The sequence below is a fragment of the Micromys minutus genome (assembly GCF_963924665.1).
Source record: "Micromys minutus genome assembly, chromosome: 5".
In the NCBI taxonomy this organism is placed as follows: domain Eukaryota; kingdom Metazoa; phylum Chordata; class Mammalia; order Rodentia; family Muridae; genus Micromys; species Micromys minutus.
This window is the reverse complement of record NC_137974.1, coordinates 151,437-177,973: the sequence shown is the minus strand read 5'-3', so window position 1 is coordinate 177,973 and position 26,537 is coordinate 151,437. Positions and strand designations below refer to the sequence as shown.

At 44.0% G+C, this 26,537-nt stretch overlaps 1 protein-coding gene across 4 annotated transcripts in view; it reads left to right on the top strand.

The window, feature by feature from the left end:
* Positions 1-26,537, top strand: part of SAMD4A (sterile alpha motif domain containing 4A) — a 205,736-nt gene that overhangs the window by 149,418 nt on the left and 29,781 nt on the right. For 3 of the 4 annotated variants that reach the window (XM_080916812.1, XM_080916815.1, XM_080916814.1), the window contains 3 exons: positions 11,370-11,633; positions 22,197-22,306; positions 24,229-24,315. In XM_080916812.1, the coding sequence (XP_080772938.1) occupies positions 11,370-11,633; positions 22,197-22,306; positions 24,229-24,315 (461 nt within the window). The remainder of the gene's footprint in view (positions 1-11,369; positions 11,634-22,196; positions 22,307-24,228; positions 24,316-26,537) is intronic. The other variant, XM_080916813.1, reaches the window with a different exon arrangement.

Below are 26,537 nucleotides of genomic sequence, written 5' to 3'. Positions count from 1 at the left end.
TATTGGTGTGATAGCTAATGACAACCATGAATCCAGGGAATGGCAATGCAGGAATGGCTGGGGGATAGATAGAGACCTCAAGTGTCGAGTGAGCACATCAAGAACATACTGTCAAACGACAGGTTTCAAGGAGACAGCTCATTTAATTGGAGAACAGAGGGCATTTAAGCCTTTGGGGAGTGGGTAGGAGTCTTCAGAGAAAGTGTACATCACTGGCCTCTGAGGATGCCTCCTATGTACACAGAGGAGTTTCAGACATAATTTTATAAAGGAGAGGAAGCTCCTTGACTGCCAGACTATGCTGACCTCTGAGGGGAAAGGCTGCATGGGTCAGGATATACAAGTGGGGAGGGTGGTACTACTGTGTTAGGATGAGATTTCCAGGGGTCTGACATGCCTCCACCCCATTCTTGCTCCACATTGGCTCCCCCAGTCTCCACATATTGGCTCCTTGGCCCCACACAGTCTTAGAGTATTTCTGTGTTTTTTAAAGAAACTAAAATTCTTTTTTTAAAAAAAAATCTCACTACCAATGTATAGTCAATGAGTCTTAACCCAGAATGGGAGCTCACATCTCCTGCTGCCTTGCAAAAATAGAGATCCTGATTCAGTAAGCCCAGGAGAGACCCAAGAGCCGGATTCTCTCAGTCCCAGGAGGTGCCAGCGCTGCTAATCCCTGGCTCCAGAACACTTTGGGTTCCGATTGAGAATTACTTGTGCTTTCAACAGCTGTGTTTCTGGACTGAGGGAAAGCATGTCGTGAGGTTTCAGCATGTGATTTGTGTTCAGAGAAGCCCTAGGCTGTCCCTGCCCTGTCTCCTCTTGCTTAAGAAGAGTGAAAATGACCACAAGAGAAAGCATTGTCTAGGATTTCAAAACATTTGTCTAAGGATGGTTGTCTTCAGAGTCTCTATGGCTGTAATAAATCGCCACACCCAAAAGCAACTTGGAAAGGCAAAGGTTCATCTGTTTATAACTCTACATCACAGTCCATCACTGAGGATAAGAACTTAAGCAGAAACCAGGGGGCAAAGAACAGAAGCAGAGACCTTGGAGGTTCATTCCTCGTGGTCTGCTCAGAGTTTCATACACATCACAGAACCACTCACCCAGATATGTGCAGCACAGTGGCCTGGGGCCTGGGTGATACACTCTTCCACATCAATCATTGGTCAAGAAAACGCCCTCTTCCACATCAACCATCAATCAAAAAAACGCCCCCTTCCACTTAGTCTTATCCGCTGGCCAATTGATATTGGCAGTTCCTCAGTTGAAGTTCCCTCTTCCCAAATGACCCCAGGTTGTATCAAATTGAGAGAAAAATAACCAGCACATCCTCAAGGGCTCTTTGCACTCAAGAAAGACGAGGCAGCATTCGGCACTACTCCTTTATAAACAGTGATCATACCAACAAAACACATGGACACTTGCTTGATCTGGAAGAGTTAACTAAGCAAGTATCTCCTTGCTCAGCTGTAGCTGGGAGTCGGGATGAGTCTCAGCTTTAGCCATTCCTGTCTGTGAATGGCTATGAAATGCCTGTTAGTCTCACTTTGGTGGTAATGAGCAGAGTTTTAGCAAATAGATAAATTAACAAGTAGGTAATATATGAAGAAAAAAAACAGAAAACATTTAATAGATGATGGCTACTTAAAATTTTTCACTTCCAAACCCTTTTCATCTGAGAAATTATTACATAGCCTTCATATATAAATAGTTATATAAATCAAACATGTACTGATATTAACCATGAAGAAATTTATTTTAAAGCCATTCTTGGGTATACACAGAATTTTATCACCTATTAAAGACAAAATGAAACTTGCAAAGTAATAAGATGCATGAGTATGTTTATTTTATATTAAGAATTAAGTATTAATTCTTTTATGAGGCAGGCTTGTAACTACAGCTACTTGGGAGATTAAGGCAGGAGGATCACACATTCAAGGCCTGTCTGAGCTTCCCAGTGAGATTAGGGCTCTCTAGGGCTCTAAATTGCACTGTATAAGAGCAGAAAACCCTGTATGTATGAATGTACTGGGAAACCGCTGCCATGCCAAACCTACAGTCGCTGTGATTCTGAGCCAGGTTTTTGGGCAGTGTTTGTTGGCATCGTGTGACGTCATGGTGTTGCTAATTGCTCACTTTGTGTGCTCAGAACCAAGACCACAGTGAAGTCATCTGATGTAATATGATTGTGTATTGCCAGAAACCCCTCAGATGTGTTACAGGCTCAATTTTCAATTATTTTTTGGTAGTTTTATGTGAAGAAAACTTTTAAAGACACCAAACCTTTTTGCAAGTCCCACATTCAGTTATAGGACCCCCATATGGGATGGTGATCACTGTTTACGAAACTGTGTTAAATAGATCGGTGAACACACTCCTTCACAACTTGTTAGGCAGGTGGAAAGGATGGAAACAACAGACAGGGAGCAAAGGGAGCCCCTCAGCTTCTACGTCAGAGCATCTGGGCTCAACCGAGCTCTGTTCTAACTGCTGCCAGGATCCGAAGGCTCTTTCTTGCCAGCCTTCTGTGACTTTATATCCAATAAGAAGTAAGGCTCTTCATTCAGCTCCTGCCCCTGCCCTGGGCACTGAGTTATGCCCTGGCTCTGGAAGTCTCTTATGGCAGTAGGGACTGATAACACTCAAGTAGAAGGCTGTTTCTCTAGGGTAGGAACGAACAGTGCAGTTTAAATGAAATGCAGCTTCAAGTTTCAAACTGCAATCGTCATGTGTAATCACAGACCACAGTAACCACTCTTGTGTTCCAACACCCACAGGGGCAGGTTGTGATAGTTTAACATTCAGGAGAAGGACAAAGGTGAGGAGAATGGGTGCCATGGTGCAAGCTTGATAACTCATCCACAGTCACATGGTGATTCAATCAAATGTAATCAAGAAGCCAGGAGAGGCTAAAGCATGCAATTCTTCCTAATTAGCAACCAAAAATCATCTAATTATCAGTATAAGCGCCAATTGTGCTTCTTTTCAATGGTCATTTGTGTGTTATTGTTGAATTTGACATTTAGATGGACTGCTTTAATGAAACAAGAGCCAATTCCCTAATCAGTAAATTGCCCTGCTAGTGCCTTGCTGGGACTCAGTCTCATTCTCTTACTGAGAAGCTAAGTTAAAAATTAGAACTACATAACATTTCTAATTATTTACAACCCTTCTTCTAACACTGGAGAGATAGAAGAAAGATGGTAGGTTGATCAATGCAGACTAGAGTGTGGAACAGTTCTTCTGGCTGCCCTGTCTGCAGTACACATGCTCTAACAATGGCTGACTTCGACTGACTGTTGTTCAAATAAGAGCCACCTGTCCCAATTACTTATGAGTTCTGAGGATCTTGTGGCAGTGAAGACTCTGTTTGTGGTTCAGATCAAGACAAGAGCTTGAAAATAGTCTTTATTCGTTCTTTTCAAGCAGTTATCCAGCTTCTCTTAACAGGTGCTGCTGCTGCTGGCACGAAGGTCAGTAATTCAGTTCAGTAATTCTGGCCAAGCGTAGTCTTCAGGACAGATGCTCTGACAAGCCTTGGCTACTTGCAGCAACAAACATGGAATGTCTTGCTGGTTCCTATACTCAATAGTGGTTGAGTAGTTAAGCGCATTATGGGATGTTATATAACATAAAGCACTAAGGCACTCCCTGGATAGGTGTGCAAGGGGGTGGAACAGCAGGTACAACGTGAGAGCAATCCAGAAAAAGGATTTAGAGGAGAAGGTTGCCCTGAAGGACTGCTCTGCGTTTCTCCTGGAAACATGGTGATTGTTTTTCTCAATGCAGATGCAGAGAAACTTTAAGAGAAATGTCTGATTAAATCTTCTGACCATCAATGTTTTCTTTACCTGGTGTCATAAACAAAACAAGTCAAAGACTGCACTTTCATCTGAACTAATTTCTGGGCATTGCTTTATGTGAATAGAAATTCTTGGGCAAACCTGAGGATGGCATGTAGAGTTAGAAAATTTGGGGAGGGGAGGGCGGCAAAGTAAAAGTGAACCCAGTGTGCACATTTGGAAAAGGTTGGACCAATTCCATGGTCCTTTGAGTGTGCTAGGACACCTGCTTAAGTTGTGTCACATGACTCCCACTGTCACTGTCTTTGGTTTTGGTGGAGCCACATGAAAGGCTCCTGGATGGATTCTTTTAGAGCCACTTGATTTGAAACAAAAATTGTAAGTGGGGATATACTGATTTCTGTAAAATGTCTATGTTAGATTTTAGTGTAACTTGATCCATGCAATGAAGTTGGGATGTCAACCAACAGTTATCTAAAATAGATTGCCTACGGGATGATACCCAGCTTTGCCATTATAGAAACTGACAATGAAATATTCTAAAGATGAATGCCATAGCAGAAGTCTGCGGAAACATTCTAATTTAGTTTTGAAAAACCCAAATATTTAAGTGATAGCATGAAGACAGAAGCAGACATGTCTGCTCTGCCCAAGAGTGAGCGATCTGCAGTAATAAGAGCCAACGCCATGACAAGGATCATGGTATCTGAAAGGCTTCTTGAGAAGCTGACCCTGCATGGGGATGCTTTCACTTCATTACTGTATGAGGAAAGATTTAATGGGCAAAGGGATTAAGCCTTAGCTACTTGCCAGCTTTGTTGTGATGTTCTCTGAAGCATTCTCTTCAAGAGACTTGGTTTAGTTTGGTTTGGTCTGGTTTGGTCTGGTTTGGTCTGGTCTGATCTGTTCTCCACAGGCACTTTCTCTTCACAGAAAGCATGCAGCTTCTACCCCTGGCTTGCTGGGAACATCCCATCTACCACCCACTCCTCTGCTTTGTGGCATGCTCTCTCTTTTTCCCTGAAAAGGAAGTGGGGTTGGGGGAATCTCTTCTGGTGTCCACATGGTCTAAGCACTGGTTACCTAAAAGCTTGCAAGAAGCAGAGAGCATGCGGAGTTGAGGCTTTGACTGACTGGATGTGCTTTAATGTGTTTTCTGAAGCAGTGGTGACAACGCATGTGAGTTTTTTACCTAATAATTAATGATCCTTTCTTCTCTTCTCCCCCCACTTACTCAAACCTGTTCATGACCATAAATGTGAGCCCTACTGGGGCTTTTTGCATGATATACTGGGGCCTTTGTATTTTTCAAAATGTATTGTTGAAATATTGTGAATCTTTTTCTTTCCCAAAGCTACCCACCACAGGGCCTCTGACCACAAATCCAAAGAGGAATAATCCAAGGCCCAAAGCCACCTAACCATGTTGCCCTTGAGTTTAAGGTGCTTAGCCTAATAATCCCAGCACTCAGGAGGCTGAGACAGGTGATCTCCAAGAGTATGAGGGCAGCCTGGGATACACAGTGAGAACTTGTCTCAGAAAAAGAAGGAAGGAAGGAAGGAATGCCTAGAATTCTACATCCAAAATAATGTTATTAGAAGTTCATTCTTTAAGTTAGAAACTTCTAGTAGTTCAGTTAGATGCACTGAAACAAATTTTACAAACAAATCACGGGATGCGTTATAAGCAGATCTAAATCTTTAGGAAAGGGAACAGAAGAAGCGCTTTACCCATCCCAGTTTTCTTCAAACCTGGGCTGAGCTCTTTTTGCTTTTAACTGGATGCATATTGACCAACCTCCTTCAGTAAGACTTCAGAATAAGGTATTTTGTGAGCCCTGAACTGGTTTCATCAAAGGTTCTCCTGCTGGTCTAACTGGGGTGGGAAGGCAGCACTAGGAATAATTGTTAAGGTGCACTGTGAACAACAGTAAAGGTGTGCTCTTCTGTGATGCTTTGCCATTCATAAGGGCACAGAACATGTCACCTGAGTCCTAGGGATTCCCGCAGGACCTTTTCATTTGTGAAATAAGTTAATATCTTTTAACAATATGCAAACATTGGGTTCCTATTCTACCTTTTATCCTAATTTATTTAATCCCTAAATTAGAATGACTTATATTTTAAGTTTTTATCAGGTATTAATCATATAGTAATGTGCTTCAATAACATATGTATGTATGTATATATATATATATATATATATATATATATATATATATATATATATATATATATATATGTGACCATATTTCACAGTAACTATCTCTTATTAAAGTGATTTATTTTTATGGATTAATTATGTTATTGGATTACAGACTAATGCACAAATATCTAGAAATTCTAGGTTTTAGCAAAAGGGCCCGGGAGAGACATCTTAGCAATTGAAAGCACCAGCTGTACTTCCAGAGGACCCAGGCTACGTTGCCTGAACCCACATGGCAACTGTCAATAACTCTTATCTTACAGAACTCCGTGCCTTCTTCCAGCCTCTCTGGGCACTGCATACATATGATACGGGGACATACATGCAACTAAAACACCCACACACATACATAAAATAAAGGGACAAAGTTCAAAGTTAACAAATTTCTGCAAGAAACAGCCAAGTTCTTGAGTTTAAAATGTAGGTGACTAAAAAGCTGAGAGTTGTCCCTGGGTCTCTGCATCCACAAAACCTAAGCTAGAGGTGAGAACACCAGTCACCTGGTCAGATCAGGGAGGACACATTAGCTTGATGGGGATCCATACTGCCTTTATTGGAACATAAACATCCAACATCCCCAACAGTCTAAACTCTAAATGCCAACCTTTAGGATCTCCCAGTGATAGCAAAGAAAAGCCATGGCTGACTGGAACTTGAGGGAAATCACAAGCCTAGAAGGCTCTCTGACCGTTCCTAAACCTACCTGGATTACACAGGGAAGTGTCTCTCAACAAAGACACAAGCAGTCATGCCTGCCAGTTGCTGGTGTACCAGGTTAATATGCAAAGGAACTGGATGAGTTAATAAATAAAAAAGTTGAGGTTTCCGTTAATCAATAATGCTACTTCAGATCTGAGGCGAATGAACAAAAAACTAACATGACTCGCACCTAGCACAGGTCTTCTTTATCATGGCTATCTCAACATTCCAAAATTGCCCTCGCGCTCAAAAAATTCATAGCATGATATTTCATCCACTGACAGGGGCCTGGTGTGCATAGGGATTTTCCCAAAAAGCTTCTTCCTGCTGCCCGATGCAGAAAGGGCAGTTCTACTTAATATCCTCCAACGAGTTTGCCTGAATTGCATCTCAGCAATTAGAAATGAAGGCAAAGGCAAAGTTGGTTCAAGGAAATGAGAAATAAATCTTAGGACAGGCTCCACAGACAGCTCTCACCTCTTTCTTTCCAATGTGTTGAAAGTGCATTAAATCACAGATGCCAGGAGATGGAAACCAAAAAAACAAAACAAAACAAAACAAAAAAACAAAAAACAAAAACAAAAAACAAAAAACAAAAAACAAAAAACAAAACAAAACAAAACAAAAAACAAAAAACAAAAAAAAAAACAAAAAACAAAAAAACCAACCATGAGGTAAGAGGAGGCCAGAGAAGCTGCTTGGCCCGAGGGGTCCAGTGGAGATTGTCATAGGGTCAAGCCACTCACACTGCTGCCATGCAGCCAGGCTGCTGTAGCAGATCGTTTTTTGCTGCCCTTTTTGGGGGGACAGCTTTAAAAACGTTTCAAATAGACATGCTCAATATTTTCTGTTTTCTTTCAGGTCATTTGAATTTATAAATGCTCCCCAAGTTCTGACATCCCAGTGGCAAGTGTGTGTGAGACTTCTTACACTGACTTGAAATTATAAAGATTTCTAAAACTTTAAGCGGAATTGAATCTGTACTATATACAATCCCAAGAGTTCATTTCAGTGATTTGGGCGCAAACAAACAGGGATTGTGCTCCCAGGGGCAAATTTAATGTGAGCTCTTATATAATGAAGCCACCCAACAGCACACTGCCCCTACACTGTTGTCAATGTCATGTTTATATTATACAATGTAGTATAAATTTAGGGCTTGGGTAGAATTTGCCAATTCCTGTTCCCTGTGGACGTTCTGGAAAGGCACACTCATTCTTCAGCATGTAAACATGACTCTGGGACAGCCCTCTGAAGCCATCATTAGCCACTGGCCACCACAGTCAATAGCATGTGTAATCCAGAGCCTTCTGCCAGCGTCCTTCTGGAGCAGCAAGCATCAGCTAGGCTAGAAGGTTTCTCATAATCTGCCTTGACTGTTCTTCTGTCTTGACTCATAAGCAAACAATTATTATTTCCCGTGGATATTCGTATCTTCTCTTCCCATGGGTCACTGCTTCAGATGAGTTCTAGAAACAAATGCCACCCTGGTGCCACACCGGCCACCTCATTAACCCTGTAGCTGTGCACCAGTCCTATGCCTGTTTAGAACTGTTCTTACCCCTTTGCTACTTTGGACCCAATTACTCCCGAATGAGAGCTAGCTAAGACTGCCTAGACCTATAGGTTTGTCTTTTCACCCCAAAGTCATCTCCTCTCCCAAAGTCTCCTCCCTACAAGAAGATAGACATGGAGATATTGCTTAGTGGTTAGAGCACTTGAAGCTCTTGCAGAGAACCCAGGTTCAGTTCCTAGCACCAATATCCAGCAGCTCGCAACACCCTGTAACTCAAGTTCCTAGGGATCTGACAGTGTCCTTGGGCCTCCAAGAGCATCAGGCATGCAAATGGTACACACACATACATACAGACAAAACTCATACACTTAAAATAAAAATAAATACATCTAAAAGGAAAAGATAGAGAAGAGAGGCCTGCACTGACCATGTGTCTGTTCTTCTGGGAAGAAGGGGGCATTTACCCAGCATAGTCTTCCGGTCAGCACAGCTGTAAACCCCCTGCCTTCTCCAAATATCAAAAGTTTTGTGTAAGGTTTTATGCTTGGCTTCCCCTGCAAGATGACTTCAGAGAGACCTGAGTGTGGGCAGCCCTAAGGATCAGAGGGTTCCCTCTAAGATAGAGAAGAGGTGGCCTTTGATAGAAAGTCACCAGGGAAAAAAAGGCCCTTGGCATCTTAACTACAAGTGATTTATTAGACAGAAGCAAAGGCCAAGTTCATGCCCTCTCCCCTCTGACTTCATTCAAGCTCAGGAAAACAAAAACAGTTTTGTAAGTATCTATTCAAATTCAAAACAACTACCTCTAATCCTAATCACCAGTGCATTCTGGGACACTGGCAGCCTCTGCATGCCATTCCACCAGGAGTGAGAGGCAGCGTGGATTCTGAAAAACTTTTAGGTTCACGAAAATAAGCTGGCTCTGTTCAATAATGTAATTCAGCTAGTACATACACAATTATATTAATATGAGCATCTAAATCAAAATGAGGGGCCCACAAGATGGCTCAGAGAGTAAAGTCATTTGCTGGCAAGCCAAACAATGTAAGTTTAATCCTTGGACTCACATATAGAAGGAGAGAACCAATTCCTACAACTGTCCTACCTTCACGTACATGCTGTGGTACATATGCACACACACACCCTAAGTAAATACCATGCTAACAGCAACCATGAACCGTGAAAATTGCATATTAACTTTGTGATTGCTTCTGAACACCCTAGGTACCACTGGTCCCCCCTGATCTGGTCAGTCTCTTTTTGGCAAGTTCTATTCTGTGATTTCAAACTCACTTTAATTCCAGCTGTGCAGAGGAAGCCACATCTGGAAATGTAGTCATACCTGGCCAATGCCATTTGAAGTCCCCACTAGAGGTATAGAAACAGAGCTGAGTCAGAATGTTCGGGCTCCTAAAGGCTTCAGACAAGTCTGCACAATTCTACATCAATGCTTACATGGGCATGAAATTAATTTTCTGGACGTCCAGCTTTTCTTTCTATTGGTTTCTCTCTTAATTTTGTTGCTGTTTCTTATTTACTTATTATTTTTGTTTTGTTTTGTTTTTCTTTTGCCAATTCTTTTCCAACTGGGAAGAAGTGAATTTTCCAAAAGCCCTTTTAAATAATCTTTTCTTTAATCTAGTGAAAAGGCAAACCTGATAGGATTTTTTTTTTTCAAGTTGTATTCACATATCTTTAAGGTAAATAAAAATCCAGTGTCTTCAACAGAATCTCCTCAAATTAGAATTTCCTAAGTGGACAACAAATGTTAAACTCAAAAGCTCCCCTCCCCACTGACAACACACTTGTTTTGTTAGTAAAGAAGTTTTTATCGTGTAGTTTCTTCTGATTGCTCCACTTCACACACAAGGTCAAGAGAAAACATTGATTTCCCCCAAAGTATTAAGCTTTGTTGCTCTTAGAGTGTGGCCAGCTAACCATCAGACCATACCATTTCTATGTCAGACATGCTTTTTGGCAGCAGTCTGCCCTTTGGCCCTGGCCTTCATTTTGTAAGTGGAATCATGTTAATCACCTACTCTGGTCCTTATGTAGGTATTGACCTCCAGAAATGTTGTCTAAAATGCCTTCCACTATTTGAACCATCTTGTCTACCTTCTGCAAAACACAGAAAGTTCTTGCTGGTAACAAAATGCATGGCTGAAAGTAGGGACAGCAAATGCCTCACTGGAGGGGCTAAAGCTGGAGATGGAATTTAACCACTTCCCTGGAAAATGTTTTAAAATGTATGTGGCTCGGTTCTACATTAGTACAGCAGCAGTCCAAATGGACTGAGGGAAAAGTTGTGAATAGACTCACTTTGTAAAGTCAGTTTACACACCCATCAAAACCAACCAAGGGTAACTTTGGCTCCTTCAGCACTGATGTCGCTTAAATCCCTCCTTTGAGTGCCTTCAATTTAATTTGGCCAGTTAAGTGCATTTCGTTGCTTTTTCCTAGTTTTCTGGAAAATAAAAAAAGGAGGCATGCAGATGTTGCCTGCTGTGTGGAAGAACTGACCATGCTTACCAGGAGCAGTCTGATGGCTTCTGAATGAAAGCCTTGTTACCTGAAGGTGTTTGCCAGATAAAATTTGACATGAATCCTGAGGGCAAGGAAAAGAATTAGCCCTTTCAGCTTGCCAGTGCCTCATACCCTGAGGTCAGGGCAGTGCTGGCTTCCTTGAGCTTCTACCACCATTCAGAGGTGACAGTTTCTTGACTCCTGTTTAGACCAGCCTGCCTGTCCCTTCAAGCCCTCTGTACTGATGTGGATATCATGCTTGGTGTTTAAAATATAAAATCGTTCAACAGTGGCCACTTTTAAGCTGTCAGCCCTGCTCACCATGTAGGTCCACTGCTCCAAAGTCTGATTTGTAGGTTTGAAATAAAGCCAGATCCAAACTCACAGGACCAGATATGTGAGCACCATAGGTTTGGACTCCAAGCAGGTCTAGGTAGCCTCCTTATTAACCATGCAGAGGATAGGATAGTCTTAGGCCTGATCCGCACTATGACCATCAGTGGAGTGTAAGAGTTAGTCATGGTATCTCTGAGGGTTCAAAAGTATTGTGGGTTATTCTGCGTCCCAGGCTAAAGTGGGGAGAATAACCTATTTCATTCTATTTTTTTTTCCAGTTCTCTCAGGCCAGGCACACCACAGCCCTTTGAAACGATCTGTGTCCCTTACCCCACCCATGAATGTGCCAAACCAGCCTCTAGGACATGGATGGATGTCTCATGAGGACTTACGAGCTAGAGGACCTCAGTGCCTCCCATCCGATCATGCCCCCCTGTCTCCACAAAGCAGTGTAGCCTCTTCAGGAAGTGGTGGGAGTGAACACTTAGAAGATCAGACCACTGCTCGTAACACATTCCAAGAAGAAGGTAGTGGCATGAAAGGTGAGTGACCTCATGAGGAACCCAGAGGCCCTCCCTTGGTTTGGAGTCCAAGGGGAAAGAGAGGTACTCAACAGGAGAGGGAGCCCAGTCCCTCACCTTAGGTTTCTGCATTCAAGTCATGCCTTACAGAACTCCAGGGCTGGCCCTGGAGGAAAGGCCTTGGAATGTCTCCTTCCAGTTGATAACATATGAGCTGGTGAGACAGCGCCAAGGGCAGTCTCTGAAAGTGCCTTCAAGCTGCCATCAACACACAGTCCTGACTTTCTACTTCTGATCCTAGATCAGTGCTCAGGCATCACCTGCCCCAACCCAGAATCCAAAGCAAGAAAGGTCAACATCTTTTGTGTTTTCTTTGTGCACTGGCTCTTGGACAATAAGGGGCTCCTGCTAGTCTGGATAGGGTCATCTGAAAAGATGCTAAGCTTTTCCATCTCTGCCTTGCTAAGGCCAGGGACCTGCAAGTAATTCAGAAAACCAAACCATTGCTGTTTCATTACTTTATTTTTTCCTAATGCAGAATTTTAGTATTATTTCATTTTTGTTTAAAATCCAAAGAAATCTTTAAGCCCTTTTCTCTGCATCTGCTTCAGAAACAAGAGAAACATCAGTGTTTTAACCAGGGTAATAGATTTGCACATTGATGATAAAGGTCTATTTGTGCAACCTAAATAAATGTTTCTCCATCACCTGTCAATGAATCCTCTCCTACAGATCCTCCTCAGGAGACAGATATTTTCAAATTATCAATGCTGAGCTCACAGACGATACATACATTCTGTGTTTTTAGATGCCAGTTGTTAGAGGGAGAAAAGTCCTTAGGGGAAGACGCTCATCAGAGACATGCTGTTAACAGTGTTAGCTATGAGACAATAGCCAGGCAGGCTTCGGGCACAGGGCTGAGGACAGGCTCTGAGAGGGGCCTCTATGCTGCTGTTAACACACAGTCCTGAGGTTTGCTGTTTCTAATCCCCTTGTAAAAGAGTCTCTTGACCTCATCTCCTCCCAGAATGGGAACCTGGTGCAGAATGTATGCCTACATTTTCTCAGGTGCCAGATCTAAGAGAGAGCTAGGTTGAAAAATGGAGCCCACCACTTAGGGAGTGAGGCTGACCTCCAGCCTTCCTCTGAGCAGCTTAAGGTTATGTCTCTCTATCCCAGTCGCTCCACACAACGGGCATGTGCTGGGAAACTTGGAAGTAGAATGTGTCTTAAAGTTTTCCTCTGGGGATACACATGACTCTTTAAAAACAGCTAATGCAGTGGGTCGTTTTGGCATATTGGGTGTATAACACTCTTCCACACGGCTCTGGGGACTGCACCATAATTAATGCTGGAATATGGATGAAACCCATTCCTAAGGGATGCTACATCCACGTGAAGTTCAGTGTCTGGACAGCCTGATTCAGGGACAGTGTATGTTGTGCTACTGGTAACTCAAGAGAAGGATTGTTGCATGATGACCAGCCAGCTGGACCCTGAGGAATAGGCCATTGGCTTGGAAGAATGCCGACTTCACTGTCTGAACCCCCTTCCTTTTACTTTATTTCTCATCATTTCTTCACTTGTTTGAAGAGCTTATACATAATTACACCTTCTCCCAAAGTGGATAAATGTGTACTTTCAGGCTTCTAAGGTAAGAAGTTAATAGAGATAATGTATCAATTTTTAAAGAAACATGAGCAAAAAGGGAAAATTGAAAATGAGTATCCTACTGGTTTGGGTTTTGTTTGTTTGTTTAGTTTTGTTTTTATAAAAGTTGAACACATTTAGAACTCAGTGGTTATCTATCCATAGTTTGACCCCTTCCTCTAGAATTCCTGAAATTTTGTCAATCACAGAGTCATACAGACAAAATGTCACATCCCAGATTTTCATTGTGAGCTATAGATATCACTGAGAAAGAAGCTATTTGGTGGCTGGTTGGAAGGAAGGACCTCCTCCGTGTGTTCTGCTTTCTGTGATCTGTTCAACTTACCTTTTCTTAATGAAGTGGATGGGAGACATCCATGGATATGGAGAAGTAACTGGAAAACTCAAGGAAATGAAGAGAATTGATGATAAAAATTCTATTTATAGGGAGACTACATTTTTCAATTCAGCAGTGTCAGATAATAGAAATGTCCACACCCCAAAACACTAGCGTTGTGAGGTGGCACAGGGCCAGTATTTGTTGAGCACAAATGTTCTATTATAAAGTGGCCTCTAAGAACTCTGCATCAAAGATTATTCATCATGGCCCCTTAAAGTCCCATCTAAAAAGCAGCCCTTAATATACCAGTCCCAAGGATTTGTCATTTGATCTCAGACCTAAGAGCAGATGATCCAAATTTCCAAATCAATCCCCCCTTTCTAATCAGTGGACTATGGAGTTGACTGATGTAAATCACCTGAGAAGAATCTTCCCAAGGACCTCCCCCCAGTGCTTGCTTTTCTGTACCTTGGATCCCTTGGCAGGAACAGAGACACTTGGACCATCACCAATGGCTGTTTTTCTAATTGGCAAATATCTGGTCTGCAAGAACAAGGAAGCTGGAGTAGAATTTGGAAGAATCCCAATTCCTCTGGGTAGAGGCATCATCCTCACCTCATATCTTAGGGGGCGAAATCAAAGTCACCATAATTGCATTATTTTTCTGGCCACCTGATATGCACGGCTGAAATAGTGGGCTTGTTCTTGCCCTATCTTCTCATCTGGACAAACTAACCAGGTTGGATACCATCCTCCCTTGGGAACATACCTCTTGGGTCAAGCATGCAGAATAAGCCCTTAGAGGATTGATGGATTGATTTCTCTTGAATCTCTGTGTTTTCCTTCTGCTAGTAAACACTTATTCTAGTGGTTGGGGTTGGTGTATGGAATAGGTAGGGCTTCAGGCTAAAGGAAAGGCATGGGGCTGAGTATTCACTAGAAACCTCAAACAGCAACCTGAGCCGAATATGGAACTTTCCTGTTACCTCAGGACTAACTGCTGCCTATGGTTTAAATTCAGGTCTCCATGTTCTTTTGAAAAACTTCACTGAGGCGTATCTCAGGGGAGAGACTCTTGATTTTATGTTGGTACTTAGAATCATCCCCAGGTAGCTGGTAAGTTGAATGTACTCTCTTAGCTCTTAGGTGGGAGAGAGAAGACAGTCTCATATTACTAAGTCATTTCTCTCCTAGAAAGAAGGCAGCCTATCGGTGGAGGAGCAGATCTGTCACTCAGACTAGCATGGTGAACCCTCCAAGGTGATGAGGCCAACACCTAGAGGTTTACCAAGGGGCCAGGAGTCCTGGTATGGCTTTGGTTATTCCTGCCTCACTTTTGTCCTCATTTAAGCCACCAGAGTTCTCTACAGTTATGGAGCCCTGGGGAGACAGAGATAAGGGGTCCTCTGGGTCTAGGAGACTAACATAACACCAGATACCTGATGTGAGGACTCTGCTGTGGAAATATGATCTTTTAAACATTTGTCCTGACTTGAGACGAGCACCAAGATCAGCCCTAATTCAAACAGGAGGGAATCTCCAGAGGGTTGAGACCTGGATCAGAGCCTCAGAGCATGATTACAGGGCAGCCAGAACAGATGGACAGAAGGAATTCTGTGCTGAGGGAATGGTATTGTGAACTTGTGTGAGGTTGGGTCACAACCTATGACTAGAGTGTACAAAGCACATGGGAAACAGATCTGCAGAGGAAGCTCCTTGACCTTTAAGAGGATTGTGCCTTCTATTCTGAGATTATTGAAGGAATGTCTAAAATTGGACCACCTGCTTAGATCTGCATATTAGAAATGAAACCTTCATAGCAGTGAATGTTCATGAAAGTAAAGGAGGGAGGATTCTGGTTTTGAAAGCCAATGAAGAGGGGGAGGGTTGTTCAGTAATAGATGAGGCAAATGAAACTGGACCAAGATACATGCCAATAAGAATGGGGACCAAGGGGTGTGACACAAGTCCTCCATGAGAAACTGGATTGTAAAGACTTGGTGACCACTGAATGGGAGCAGGTGCATTTAGGATGGACCCTGGGTTTCCGCATGGGAGACCTAGAGATTCCTCTACAATGCAATGTCTGTGGGAATCAGTGAGGGACAATTTGGGGCATGGTAAATGTGGGAACCTTCAACGGTCCTGGGAAGGTATGAACGTACTCAGGGGACTCCACAGGAGCTCCTTATTCCTCCCCTGCCCAACGGAGCAGTTTGTATTATTCATACATAAAAAGGTGTTAGGAAGCTCCTCTGAACAACCACATCTTAGGAGTTGGAAAGCCCAAGATTTGGCTGTAGCAAGAACAGCAGCCCAGACGAGGGAGTATAGATCAGAACTACAAGCTCTTGACGGAAACTGTAGCTTCTTTATCACAGAATAACGTCAACTGGGTACACTTGTGACTTGACATTTCCCATTAGCTCAGAGACACAGAGATAATAGAACTTGATGTATTACATGTGTGTGAACATTATAGAGACCAAAAGGGAGAACTCCTGGACGCAGTAACCTTGACAGACACCTAGTCATTAGGAGTGGAGAAGGCCATTGACGTGGACAATATTTGTCTTTTCAAGGGAGTCTCTCAGCTGGAACTTGAGTAAACTTTTTCTCCACACAGCAAATAAAAGATATCGTCTCGCAGCAAATAATTGGCTTAGAATTTGGAGTTGTTTTTTGAGATGTAAGCCTCTGAGCCTTGGACACTTTCAGGTTGGAAATAAGAGAAATGATTTAGAGGTGAGCACCAAGGGGAAGGGGAAAGGGGAGAGGAGAGGAAACTGAGAAAACCTTGTAGAAAAGATTTTTGAATGCAGCACCTCTGGGGGCTACAAAAGTCTGAGTGGTGGAGTGGGCACAATATGGCACCCTAAGCAGCTAGAACACTTCAGATCAGCCATCATGAAAAATGATTTAGATTCATAGTTGCCTTTCCAGGTGTTGTCTTGAATGCATTTAATTAGAATAAATTCAATGGTTGGTGTGTGTGTGTGTGTGTGTGTGTGTGTGTGTGTGTGTGTGTGCGTGCGTGCACGCACGCACAGGCAGGAGCATGCATGTACAGCAGTGTACGTGCTTTGACTTTATGATCTTGACATGTGACCTGCACTGCACAAATGGATCCTCATGGCCATGGAGTTGTACTAATAGCTTCTGATAATCTAAAACCTCTGATGTCTTTAAACAGCAAAGAAGGCTGTTTAAAGACTGCACTGAGGAGTTTGTGGTAAGAGGACACATCCAGAAGAAATTTAGTTCACTGTTTGCAACTAATTTTTTGAAGTATTTTACCCCATATTCGTTTGTTCAGACTTATGGTATGTCCCCATGAGAAGGGAGCCATTCTGGATACTCCTCAGGATTAAGGAGTTTCCCTCAAGAGAACTCCTGAGGACCCAGCAAGGGCACCTCCTTCCTTTCCTCAGTGCCTAGAACACAACTAGGCTCTCTATTCTCTGACCAAAAATAAAGAGTCTTCATATCACCAAACTGATGCTCTTAGTTCTTGCAGGATTTGCTTTCTTTCTGACTTCAGCAGTAAGGTATTAATCCCTCAGAGACCAAGGATGCAAGTCACATCTTAGAGAAAAGGCTGTGTGAGATCAGCCCAGCACTCTGTGAGGAGTAAGAGTTGATGTCTACCAAATAAGACATCAACTTACTTGTAAGAGTACAAGTAAGCTCTCGTGAAAAACTACTCATCCATCTTCCTTTCTTCTAGACAAAGAGCGACCTCAGTCTCTTCCCCTCTGTTGCTTCCCTCATCAGTTTGCTCTCATTAGAAGTTAGGTGCAGCATGGCTTACTGCCCTGGCATAAGAGGCAAGAGAGGGCAGAAGAGAAAAGCAGCCCATGCACTCTGAGCTGAGGACATAACACAAAACCTCCCTGTGGTCAAGGTATCTAAACTCTAAAAGGAGCAAAGTGGGCACATAGAAAACTGTCATCCCATTGCTGAAGACCCGTGGGTGTACACAGCACATATGCAAGATGGGGCTGTTACCCAAACTGGCCAGGAGAAGATAAACCAACGTTGCCTGCAACAGGAGCTGGAAGGGGCTTCTGGAAGGAGCACGAGGCATCTTACTATGCATATAGATGGAACCTTTCCCCTCAAAGCTGGGCACCCCAAAGGCTCACCGTGGCTCTCTATTCTAGTCTCGCCCAGTGTCCCTTGTCTATGTAGCTGCCTCTACTTCCATGATGGAGCCAGCAAGCTTGTGTATTGACAAGGCTGGCTGTTCTTCAGCTCAGTCCTTCTCCAAGGTCTTGGTCTTCTGGCTCTCCACTTATTTTCTCTCTCACCAAACTTGAAGCAAAGGAGCCATTTTTAGTGTTCATGTTTCCATCCCTCCCTATTCTTTCTGATGTCCCACTACCACCATTGTGTAGCCTTTCATTCCTTTCCCTCCTTTCTCAAGGTTTCCTAAACTTGCAGCCTGAGCTTTTTCACAACTTCGAGCTACCCTCCGATGACCACCATCATCTTTCTGATACATCACCTGGGTTTCCAATGCTCAGATTCTGATGGCTTTCCATCACCCACAAGACAAAAATCTATTTTCCTTGTTTTGACATTTTAGGTCCCAGGTACCCGACTTCCTGCCTATGTGTCCCCACTTTGTCTCTTGCTGTTTTCAGCATTTGCCAAGCGTTTTCTCAACCTTAAATGATCCCCTGGCTCTGGCTTTTGCTTCTGATGTTCCTTCCATATGAAATGGTTTCTACAATGTGGTTTGCCCAGTGGGCTCCAAGCTGTTGCCCTTCCAAGCAGTGGGAGACAAGGGGCTTCCTCTCGTTACCTTAGCAAACCCAAGTGTCCATTGTTTTGTGCTACCCCAGGATTTGGCTATTCTCAACGTCTATCATGAAGCTGTTATGATTTTTGCACAAGATTCAGTCATGATGTCTGGATCACAAATTTCCTTGATGACAAGGACATGCCTTCAGAGTCTGACCTCTACTAATGGCATCTAGTAAATGTTGAGTAAATAATAGAATTCCCTCAGTTGGCAGGGAATTCTTCCTCACTTACAGCAAGAGTATCTCTCTCTTACACCTCATGAGAGGATGTCTTTCTAGCTTGGATTGTTGGACCTGCATTTCTATGTTCAACGAAAGCAACCTAGATGAAACTAAACAACTGTACTCTGAAGATGTATATGCTATATTTACATTTATGCTTCTCTGCCAGACACCCTCTGTGTCTCCCGTGTACCTGACTCTACCAACCATAGCCACAGCCTTTTGCCCAGAAATGAGAAGATCCAAGCTAAGAAGTTCTAATGGTTCTCAACATCGCCTCCAACAGACTGGCATCTAAGCTTTTCTCAGAGTTCAACCCTGGCTAGCTTCTTAGAGAATCTAGCAACCCAGTCATTGGAATTCTTGCATGTGGGAATTAAACTCAAGACTATTCTTGTGTTTCCCACTTAACAGAGTTCTGTTTGAATCTCTGGCAAGAGAAAAGCACTCCCCCACCCCCACCGGAGAGAGAGTAGTCAGTAGGCTACTTCTTCTCTGTTGTTCCTTTGGGATTCATTGTTGTGGAGACAGCATCTTACTGTATAGCCTGAAGGTTGCATTCCTAAGGACTGAGATCTCTTATTGTTTATCCATCCTTCCTGCAGGAAGGAGAAGCAGCTCCTTAGATGCACAGCACGCAGCTAGACACTGTGCAAGTAAGCTGGCCTTACAGGTCAAAGGAGCCTACATTTCCCAGAAATGTGTCTGGAAATAAGTCTTCAGGAAGGCCTAATTCATCCTCTTGTGATGTGACTATAGGAACATTTTCTAGGAAAACTTCACCCACTGACCTGCATTTTGAAGGAATGAGTGAGGCAAGCTTGCCCAGCCCTGCCTATCCCAAGAGACCCCAGTTGTCCAAGTTGCTTTCTAGAAAGAAACTAGCATTTAATAAACCGAGAGATGCCCCTCAGGCTTCCTGACTTAAATCCTATTGTCACTTTGGCTTTTAAAACACCCAGGTTGCAACGTATCTTTAAGTCTGAGGGTTTTATTCATCTTACCATTGGTGGATTTTACATAACTAAGCTTTAGGGCACTTGGTTGAAAGAAAGAAGGGAAGGAAGGAAGAAAGAAAGGAAGGAAGGAAGGAAAGACGAGAGAGAGAGAGAGAGAGAGAGAGAGAGAGAGAGAGAGAGAGAGAGAGAGAGAGAATGGAAAGAGAAAGAAGAGAGAAGGAGGAGGGGAAGAGGAGGAGGAGGAGGGGTTCATGGAACTTCAATGAATTGTATCCAAGTAGAGCACTTGATTACCATTACCCAGACTTCTCTGAACCATGATTGTTGTGTTTTCTGAGCAGTGCTTTGGGATTTCATTTAAAGACATGAATGGCAAACACAAAGCCTGGTGACCAAGTAATTAGAACATCAGAGCTGTAGTTAACATGTCTACCCATGTCAACCCTCTGTTACCTTTGTCTGCACAAGTGTTACCATTGACAGAGGATGAAGTCTGGTAAAAGGGCTCCAGGAGGTTATATCAGGAAAAGCACCAGACTCTGGGCTAGCCTGTGCAGAAATGGTGATCCAGAGGTGGTTGTCCTGAAGATTATGGTAGGAGTTAACACTGTGCAGCTGGGAAGCCTTGTCTGAGATTAGTTAGCGATGGCCCCAGAGGGGCTCTCTTTTGTCACAGTAGATTGAAGGCCTTTCAAGCACAGAACCAAGTAATTTCTAGCCTGGAACAATGGAGTCTGTTCTTAATTGGATGTACAAGTCTAATTCTCAGAAATCCTCCATCTTTAGTAGATCGTTCAGCAGGCCAGTAATCAACTTCTATGCCTGACTTTCTTTAAGGACACCAATCCTATCCACACTCCCTAAGCCTGGGTTTGGTTTTCCTGGGAGGCAAACTGTCTTCTATCTGCCCTGGTTATCTACTCTCTAAACACTGGAAAACAGGAAGTTCCCACCTATCTCTAAATGTCTGTGGCTGGCTCATCAGTACATCAGAGTAAAACACTTTGTAATCAACAGAACAAAATCTTGTGATCAATAAAATTAGCAATACGATGACCTGGGTTCTAATCCCCACTTGACCACAATCTTTCTCTGTGATGTAGACTTGATAATGCTGCCATGTGTGTGATGAATAAGGAGGGAAAGATGATTCCAGATCTTAATCAGCCCAAAAGACTTGGGGTAAATGGTTTATTTTGGTTGCAATTAGCAAAATAATGACTCAGTAACTTTTCAATCCAGCAATTTTCTTAACTCTAAAACACCAAATTTGGGGGTTTGCTTCAGTTGTGCCTTGGAATTTCCTTTATCCTGTGGTCTAGGCCGGGTTTGGATCCTCTGTGTTGTGACATCTCTTCTGGAGAAACGACTAGCAGCTATCCCACTACAGTGATGATACTCATAGTTCAGGATGCCCTTTATCCCACAGGGGTTAGGGAAGGGGAAAGAACCCCAGGCAGGGAATTTATGGAGTACAACTGCCACATATGTCCCTGGCTTCTAGAAGTGGCTGACATAGCTTTTGGAGATTTTTCACTGAGCCTCAAAAAAAAAGTGTCTTGAGGATACAGACTATTACATATAATTTGGGCATTTTCTAAATCAGTTCTAACCAAGACAACAGTGAACTGGCCCAGCTAAAGCAGTGGATCTTTGTGTTTAATTTTATTGTGATGAACTCCTTTGGTAACTTTAAGGGTGCTGTGAAAAACCACCTAGAAAACTGTGTATACACACACACACACACACATACACACACAGAGGTATTCTAGGGAATTTCTGTTTTTCCTGAAATATTTAAACCCTAAGTTAGCAATGTCTGATCTGAGGTGGAATTTAGAACCCACTGGGGTTGTCAGGGTTAGCCCTAAGCTTTCCGAGCCATCATTTGCTGCCTAAATTAAGTAATAACAATTTTTCTTTTTTCCCTCTGGCCATCACCCTCCCTCCACCTCTGCCCTACCCCTACCCCTGTCTTCCCCCAACCCTTGCCTTTCCCCCACCCCTGCCCTCCCCCCACCCTTGCCCTCCCCCCACCCCTGCCCTCCCCCCACCCCTGCCCTTCCCCCACCCCTGCCCTCCCCCCACCCCTGCCCTTCCCCCACTCCTGCCCTCCCCCCACCCCTGCCCTTCCCCCACCCCTGCCCTCCTTCTCCCCCTGCCCTTCCCCCACCTCTGCCCTCTCCTCACCCCTGCCCTTCCCCCCACCTCTACCCTCCCCACCCCTGCCCTTCCCCCACTCCTGCCCTCCCCCACCCCTGCCCTTCCCCCACCCCTGCTCTCCCCCACCCCTGCCCTTCCCCCCACTCCTGCCCTCCCTGACCCCTGCCCTTCCCCCCACTCCTGCCCTTTCCCCCACTCCTGCCCTCCCCCACCCCTGCTCTCCCCACCCCTGCTCTCCCCACCCCTGCTCTCCCCCCACCCCTGCTTTCTTCCCACCCCTGCCATCCCCCCACCTCTGCCCTCCCCTCACCCCTGCCCTTCCCCCCACTCCTGCCCTCCCCCCACCCCTGCCCCCTCTCCCCACCCCTGCCCTCCCATCTTTCATCATCCCTTCTTGTCCCTTTCATGTCTCCTTCCATCTCTTGCACATCTTGAACCATAGATGTTCCAGCTTGGTTAAAAAGCCTCCGTCTGCACAAGTACGCTGCCCTCTTCTCGCAGATGACTTACGAGGAAATGATGGCCCTAACGGAATGTCAACTGGAGGCTCAGGTATGTGCCTGAGGGACCCCTTCCCTGAGACAAGGTGTTGAGGTTCGGCCTCAGACAGACTTTATCCACCTAGAGTAGTTTGCCTGGATCTAGGGGCTGCCCGGTGCGGGCTGGTATCCCGTGCTGAGTAAACAAAGATGACAAAGATGAATGAAAGGGAAGTTAGGAAAAGACAGAGCCAAGTGTCCCTTCAAACTATTGGGTGCTAAGGAAGACCCCGTGGTACTGCCTAGACATCATCGTTTCAAAGAGCTTGCCTCCTGGCTCTTTTCTTCCTTCTACCAAGCCAAGACTTGTTTGGATAGGGACAGATTCCTTGTCTGTTTATCCCGTCTGGTCACATATCCACTAACTTCTAACTGGACTGCTAGTGAAAACACTAGCCACTCCATGACACTTTTCCAAAATCATTTATATTGGTCTTAGTTGAGATCAGAGTAAATTATTGATAATGCTTCCTTTTGGCCACCTTGTGAAGGCAGGTGAGATATCCAGGTCTTTGAATTTTTTTCTCTTCTGAAGTCATAAAAGAACAGAATCCCTTCTTCATTCTTAGGTCTCTCCCCCAACATCTGAGTGCAAACACCAGTCGACACCTACGCCCTGAAACTAAGACCATTTCTGCCATGTCAGGCTCTGGCCAACGGATCTAACGTGTGTTTTTGTTTCTCTTGTCTAAAAATGCTGTTTGCATTCTTTCGAATTGAGCCCAGCTTCCTCTGAGTGATAATTTGAAGAAACTGGTGGTCTAAATAAATTAATATCTGTCCCACAGGAAGGAGAGATTGGAGCATGCAGAGCAGGGCCTAGCTGCCACATGGCTCCCCACCGGCCTCGGCTTTTCGTATTGCTTACTCAGCACCCTCAGATCCCCTTTTGCAGGTCTGGCTAAATACCAGGACTGAGAGCAGGACAAAGCCTGGAGTCACTGCACTAATTTCAGCTTCCTAACATTTCTACCACCACTCCCAACACTGGACCTCAGCTGCCGCTTCAGATCCCAGGGCTTGACAGGAACTATTTCAAAGAGCAATCTGTGGTTAGGTCAAAGTTGAGAGAAAAATCCAAGCCATCAGTTGCTCTGATTTTTCCAAAGGGAGAAAGTCCTGCCAAGGAGGGTAGGGCTAGAACCTGACACAAGCTTTTCGAAATAATTGAATTCATTGGATCCCAAAAGCACAGCAAAACAGAAATACATCCCCAGTGTTTGCAGGGGCATTGCTGCCTGTGCCATCCTCTGACCTTCACTGGTGAAGGAGGAACTCTGGAATGGTTGCCAGGGAACAGAGATGGCCAGAGCTCTGCATCAGAGACCTGCTTCAGAAAGAGGGAAGTGTCCAATGACTATAATCAAGGCTCTAAGGAAGTCCTCCCACGGACCGCTGCGGCCAGTATACAATAAAATCCCCACAACTCCGCATGTTTACCTGGAGTGGAAACACTGGGCATCATGGAAAGGAAAAGGGAGGTTGTAAAGCAACAGACTTTCCCTGTGTGGTGGTGCATGTGGAAGGTCCTGGGCATCATGTCTTCTGCCCTGAGAAAGCAAAGACTAAATTATAGTACAGCCTCCAGGGAAATCAAGAGGGATGGAAGTCAAACCTCCTGAGGACAGGCAAGTCCTGAACAAAGCTGTAAAGGTCATTTAGCATGGTGAAGGTGAAGACATCTTACTCTGGGTGGGATAATCTGCAGTTATGTAGCTCTGCGTCCTAAAGGCCACAGGCAAACTGCTAACCAGATGTAGTCAGTATAGTGACTAAGAAGGGGGTTTGGACACTGGTAACAAGAGGAAAACATACTGGCCTGCTCGTGAACATGTAGGAACAAAAGGTTTAACTACCGCAAGCATAGCCTCTGAGGGTCTCTAAGCTGATTCTTGAGTATGAGATGTTCTAATGTGTTGTTGCATCTGATTGCAGAATGTTACCAAAGGTGCAAGGCACAAAATTGTAATCAGTATTCAGAAGCTCAAAGAAAGACAGAACCTCCTGAAGTCTTTGGAAAGGGTAAGTAAGCAACTGGCCCAGGGTACATTTTCAGCTTCTTTGTGGGACCACAGTCTAAAAGAACACAGAATGTCACTTATTAGATCATAGGGTGCCATGTGATTTCCCTGTTTGTCAGAGAAAAGAAATGACCATCATGAGGATTCCTGTTTACCCCATTCTTCCTTGGATCCTGATGATGTAATGAGTTAATTCCTCTAGGTCCAAGCTGCTGGTGACTTACTGTGCCTTGGTTTGGGTGAGTTGAAGCCAATGTTCCCTCTGCTCTGCCCATTATCTTGGCCTTGTAGGCAACCACAGAGTCTGGTGAGTTGTCCTATACACAGTAACAGCAGACACAGAACAGCACAGGAAACACTAACATACCTATATCTTCTGTCTATCCCTGGCGTCTGGTTTAGAGAAAGCCCTCTGGGAGGAGCAAACATCAACAGGTGTACTATAGGCTTCACAGAGGAATGGAGAGCATTGGTACAGACAGAGTTGTCTTTAGAGTTCAGCCTAACCACAGGATCCATCTTTATGACTCAGACAGAATAGGTAGCACCAAAAACAATCTCAACTGTGAATCCTGACTGCAGCCGGCAGTGATGAATGAATTATAGAATGAATTATAGACCCCACATTCCTTTCTGTGCTTATTTTTTTCATGGAAACAAAAAGATGCCTGCATACTACCTGTTTGTGAAGCTACCTGCTTACTCTGGTGTTGAGAGCAGTTTCTAGATACCTAGTGTCTCCCTGGCTAGCAACACAAGCTATAGGTTGTGAGTTTGAAGCTCTTAGTAAATCCAGGGAACCTTCAGGAAGCAACAGAGTACTAAATAAGGCAGGGCTCCAGCAAGTTCCCAAAGCAGGCATTTTAATGGACTGGGAATGTTATGTTGTTCATGAAGATATATGTGCACTTAATTTTACTTGTACAATGTTAAGTTGCATTTAATATGTACCATAAGACGTATCACTAATATTTGGGAAATATGCATATAGTATCAGGAACTTTTATTTTTAAATCTTTTTGGGCAGATAGGTAAGAAGTACTCACGTGCTTGTCCCTGCTCGTCCATGATTAAACAAAGGGGATTACACATTATGTGTAAGCTCTCCCTGAAACCTGAGGTTTGGGTGTTGTTCTTAATTTTATGCTAACTCCTCTGCCAAGCAGCTTGTCTAACAAAGTGATTATGGCTATTTTTAATCTAAGAAACTGTTCTCTCTTTTGGAGAACATTCAAAAGGCCAATTTACTCCGTGTCCATTGGAAACTACAGAAAGTGTTCTGAATGAAGATTATGTTGTAAGCCTGTTCCCTCTTGTTTCTGGAGCATCCTTTAGGAATTCATTAATACCCTCTGTGGATGAGAAAGCACAGCTCCCTTTTGCCCTCATCCTTGAGATGACATTCATGTATCTGTGTGTGTGTGTGTGTGTGTGTGTGTGTGTGTGTGTGTGTGTGTGTATGTGTGTGTTAATAGGGTCATATTCTTTTGACTTAGCAGCAGCTTTCAGGGATGTTCTGTGTTCTAGAGTTATACCTGCAGTTACATTGACTAAACAACAATGCTTCCACCATGGTTTCCTGAAATGGAAAAGATAAAAAGATGCCAAGTTCAGGCAGGATGGCTGCAACTGAGCAAGACAAGAACAAGCTCGCTGTCTTTGTCTGAAGAAAGAAAAGCCATGCCTGTTGGATGACTGCATTAAGCTCACACCAAGTGTTCTGATAGCTGAGCTTGGCTCTCTCTCATCTGATCTCCTGAAATCTTTCCTGCTGTTTTAGGGAGGGAGCTGTCACCTCCTACTAGTGGCCCAGAGACTCATCCAAAGGCTTTCTCCCAACCCCAGCTGATGGCACTGTTGGATTGGTCACCACCATTCCCCTGCCTGCATCTGGCATTCTTACCTCACACAGAACCTTCCATCTAAGGAGATGGCTGAACCCCGCCCATAGCTAGTTCATAATTGTAGACGCTTCTGACTGCGTTCTCTGAGCCTTTCTGTTTAGTTACTGAATGCTTGCTGAACAGATGCTTGAACACACTTTGCCCATCCTTGAAGGATAACCATGAGTGGTATGTGATTCCTGGCCCTGGGTACGTGCACTGAGACAGAAAGATATGCTAGCTGTTAAGCACTCAAACCAGGGTGATAATATCACCCCCAAGGTCAGAGAGAGAACTTCCCTAGACACCTGGGTCAAGGCCAGATGCTGCTGGGAACAGT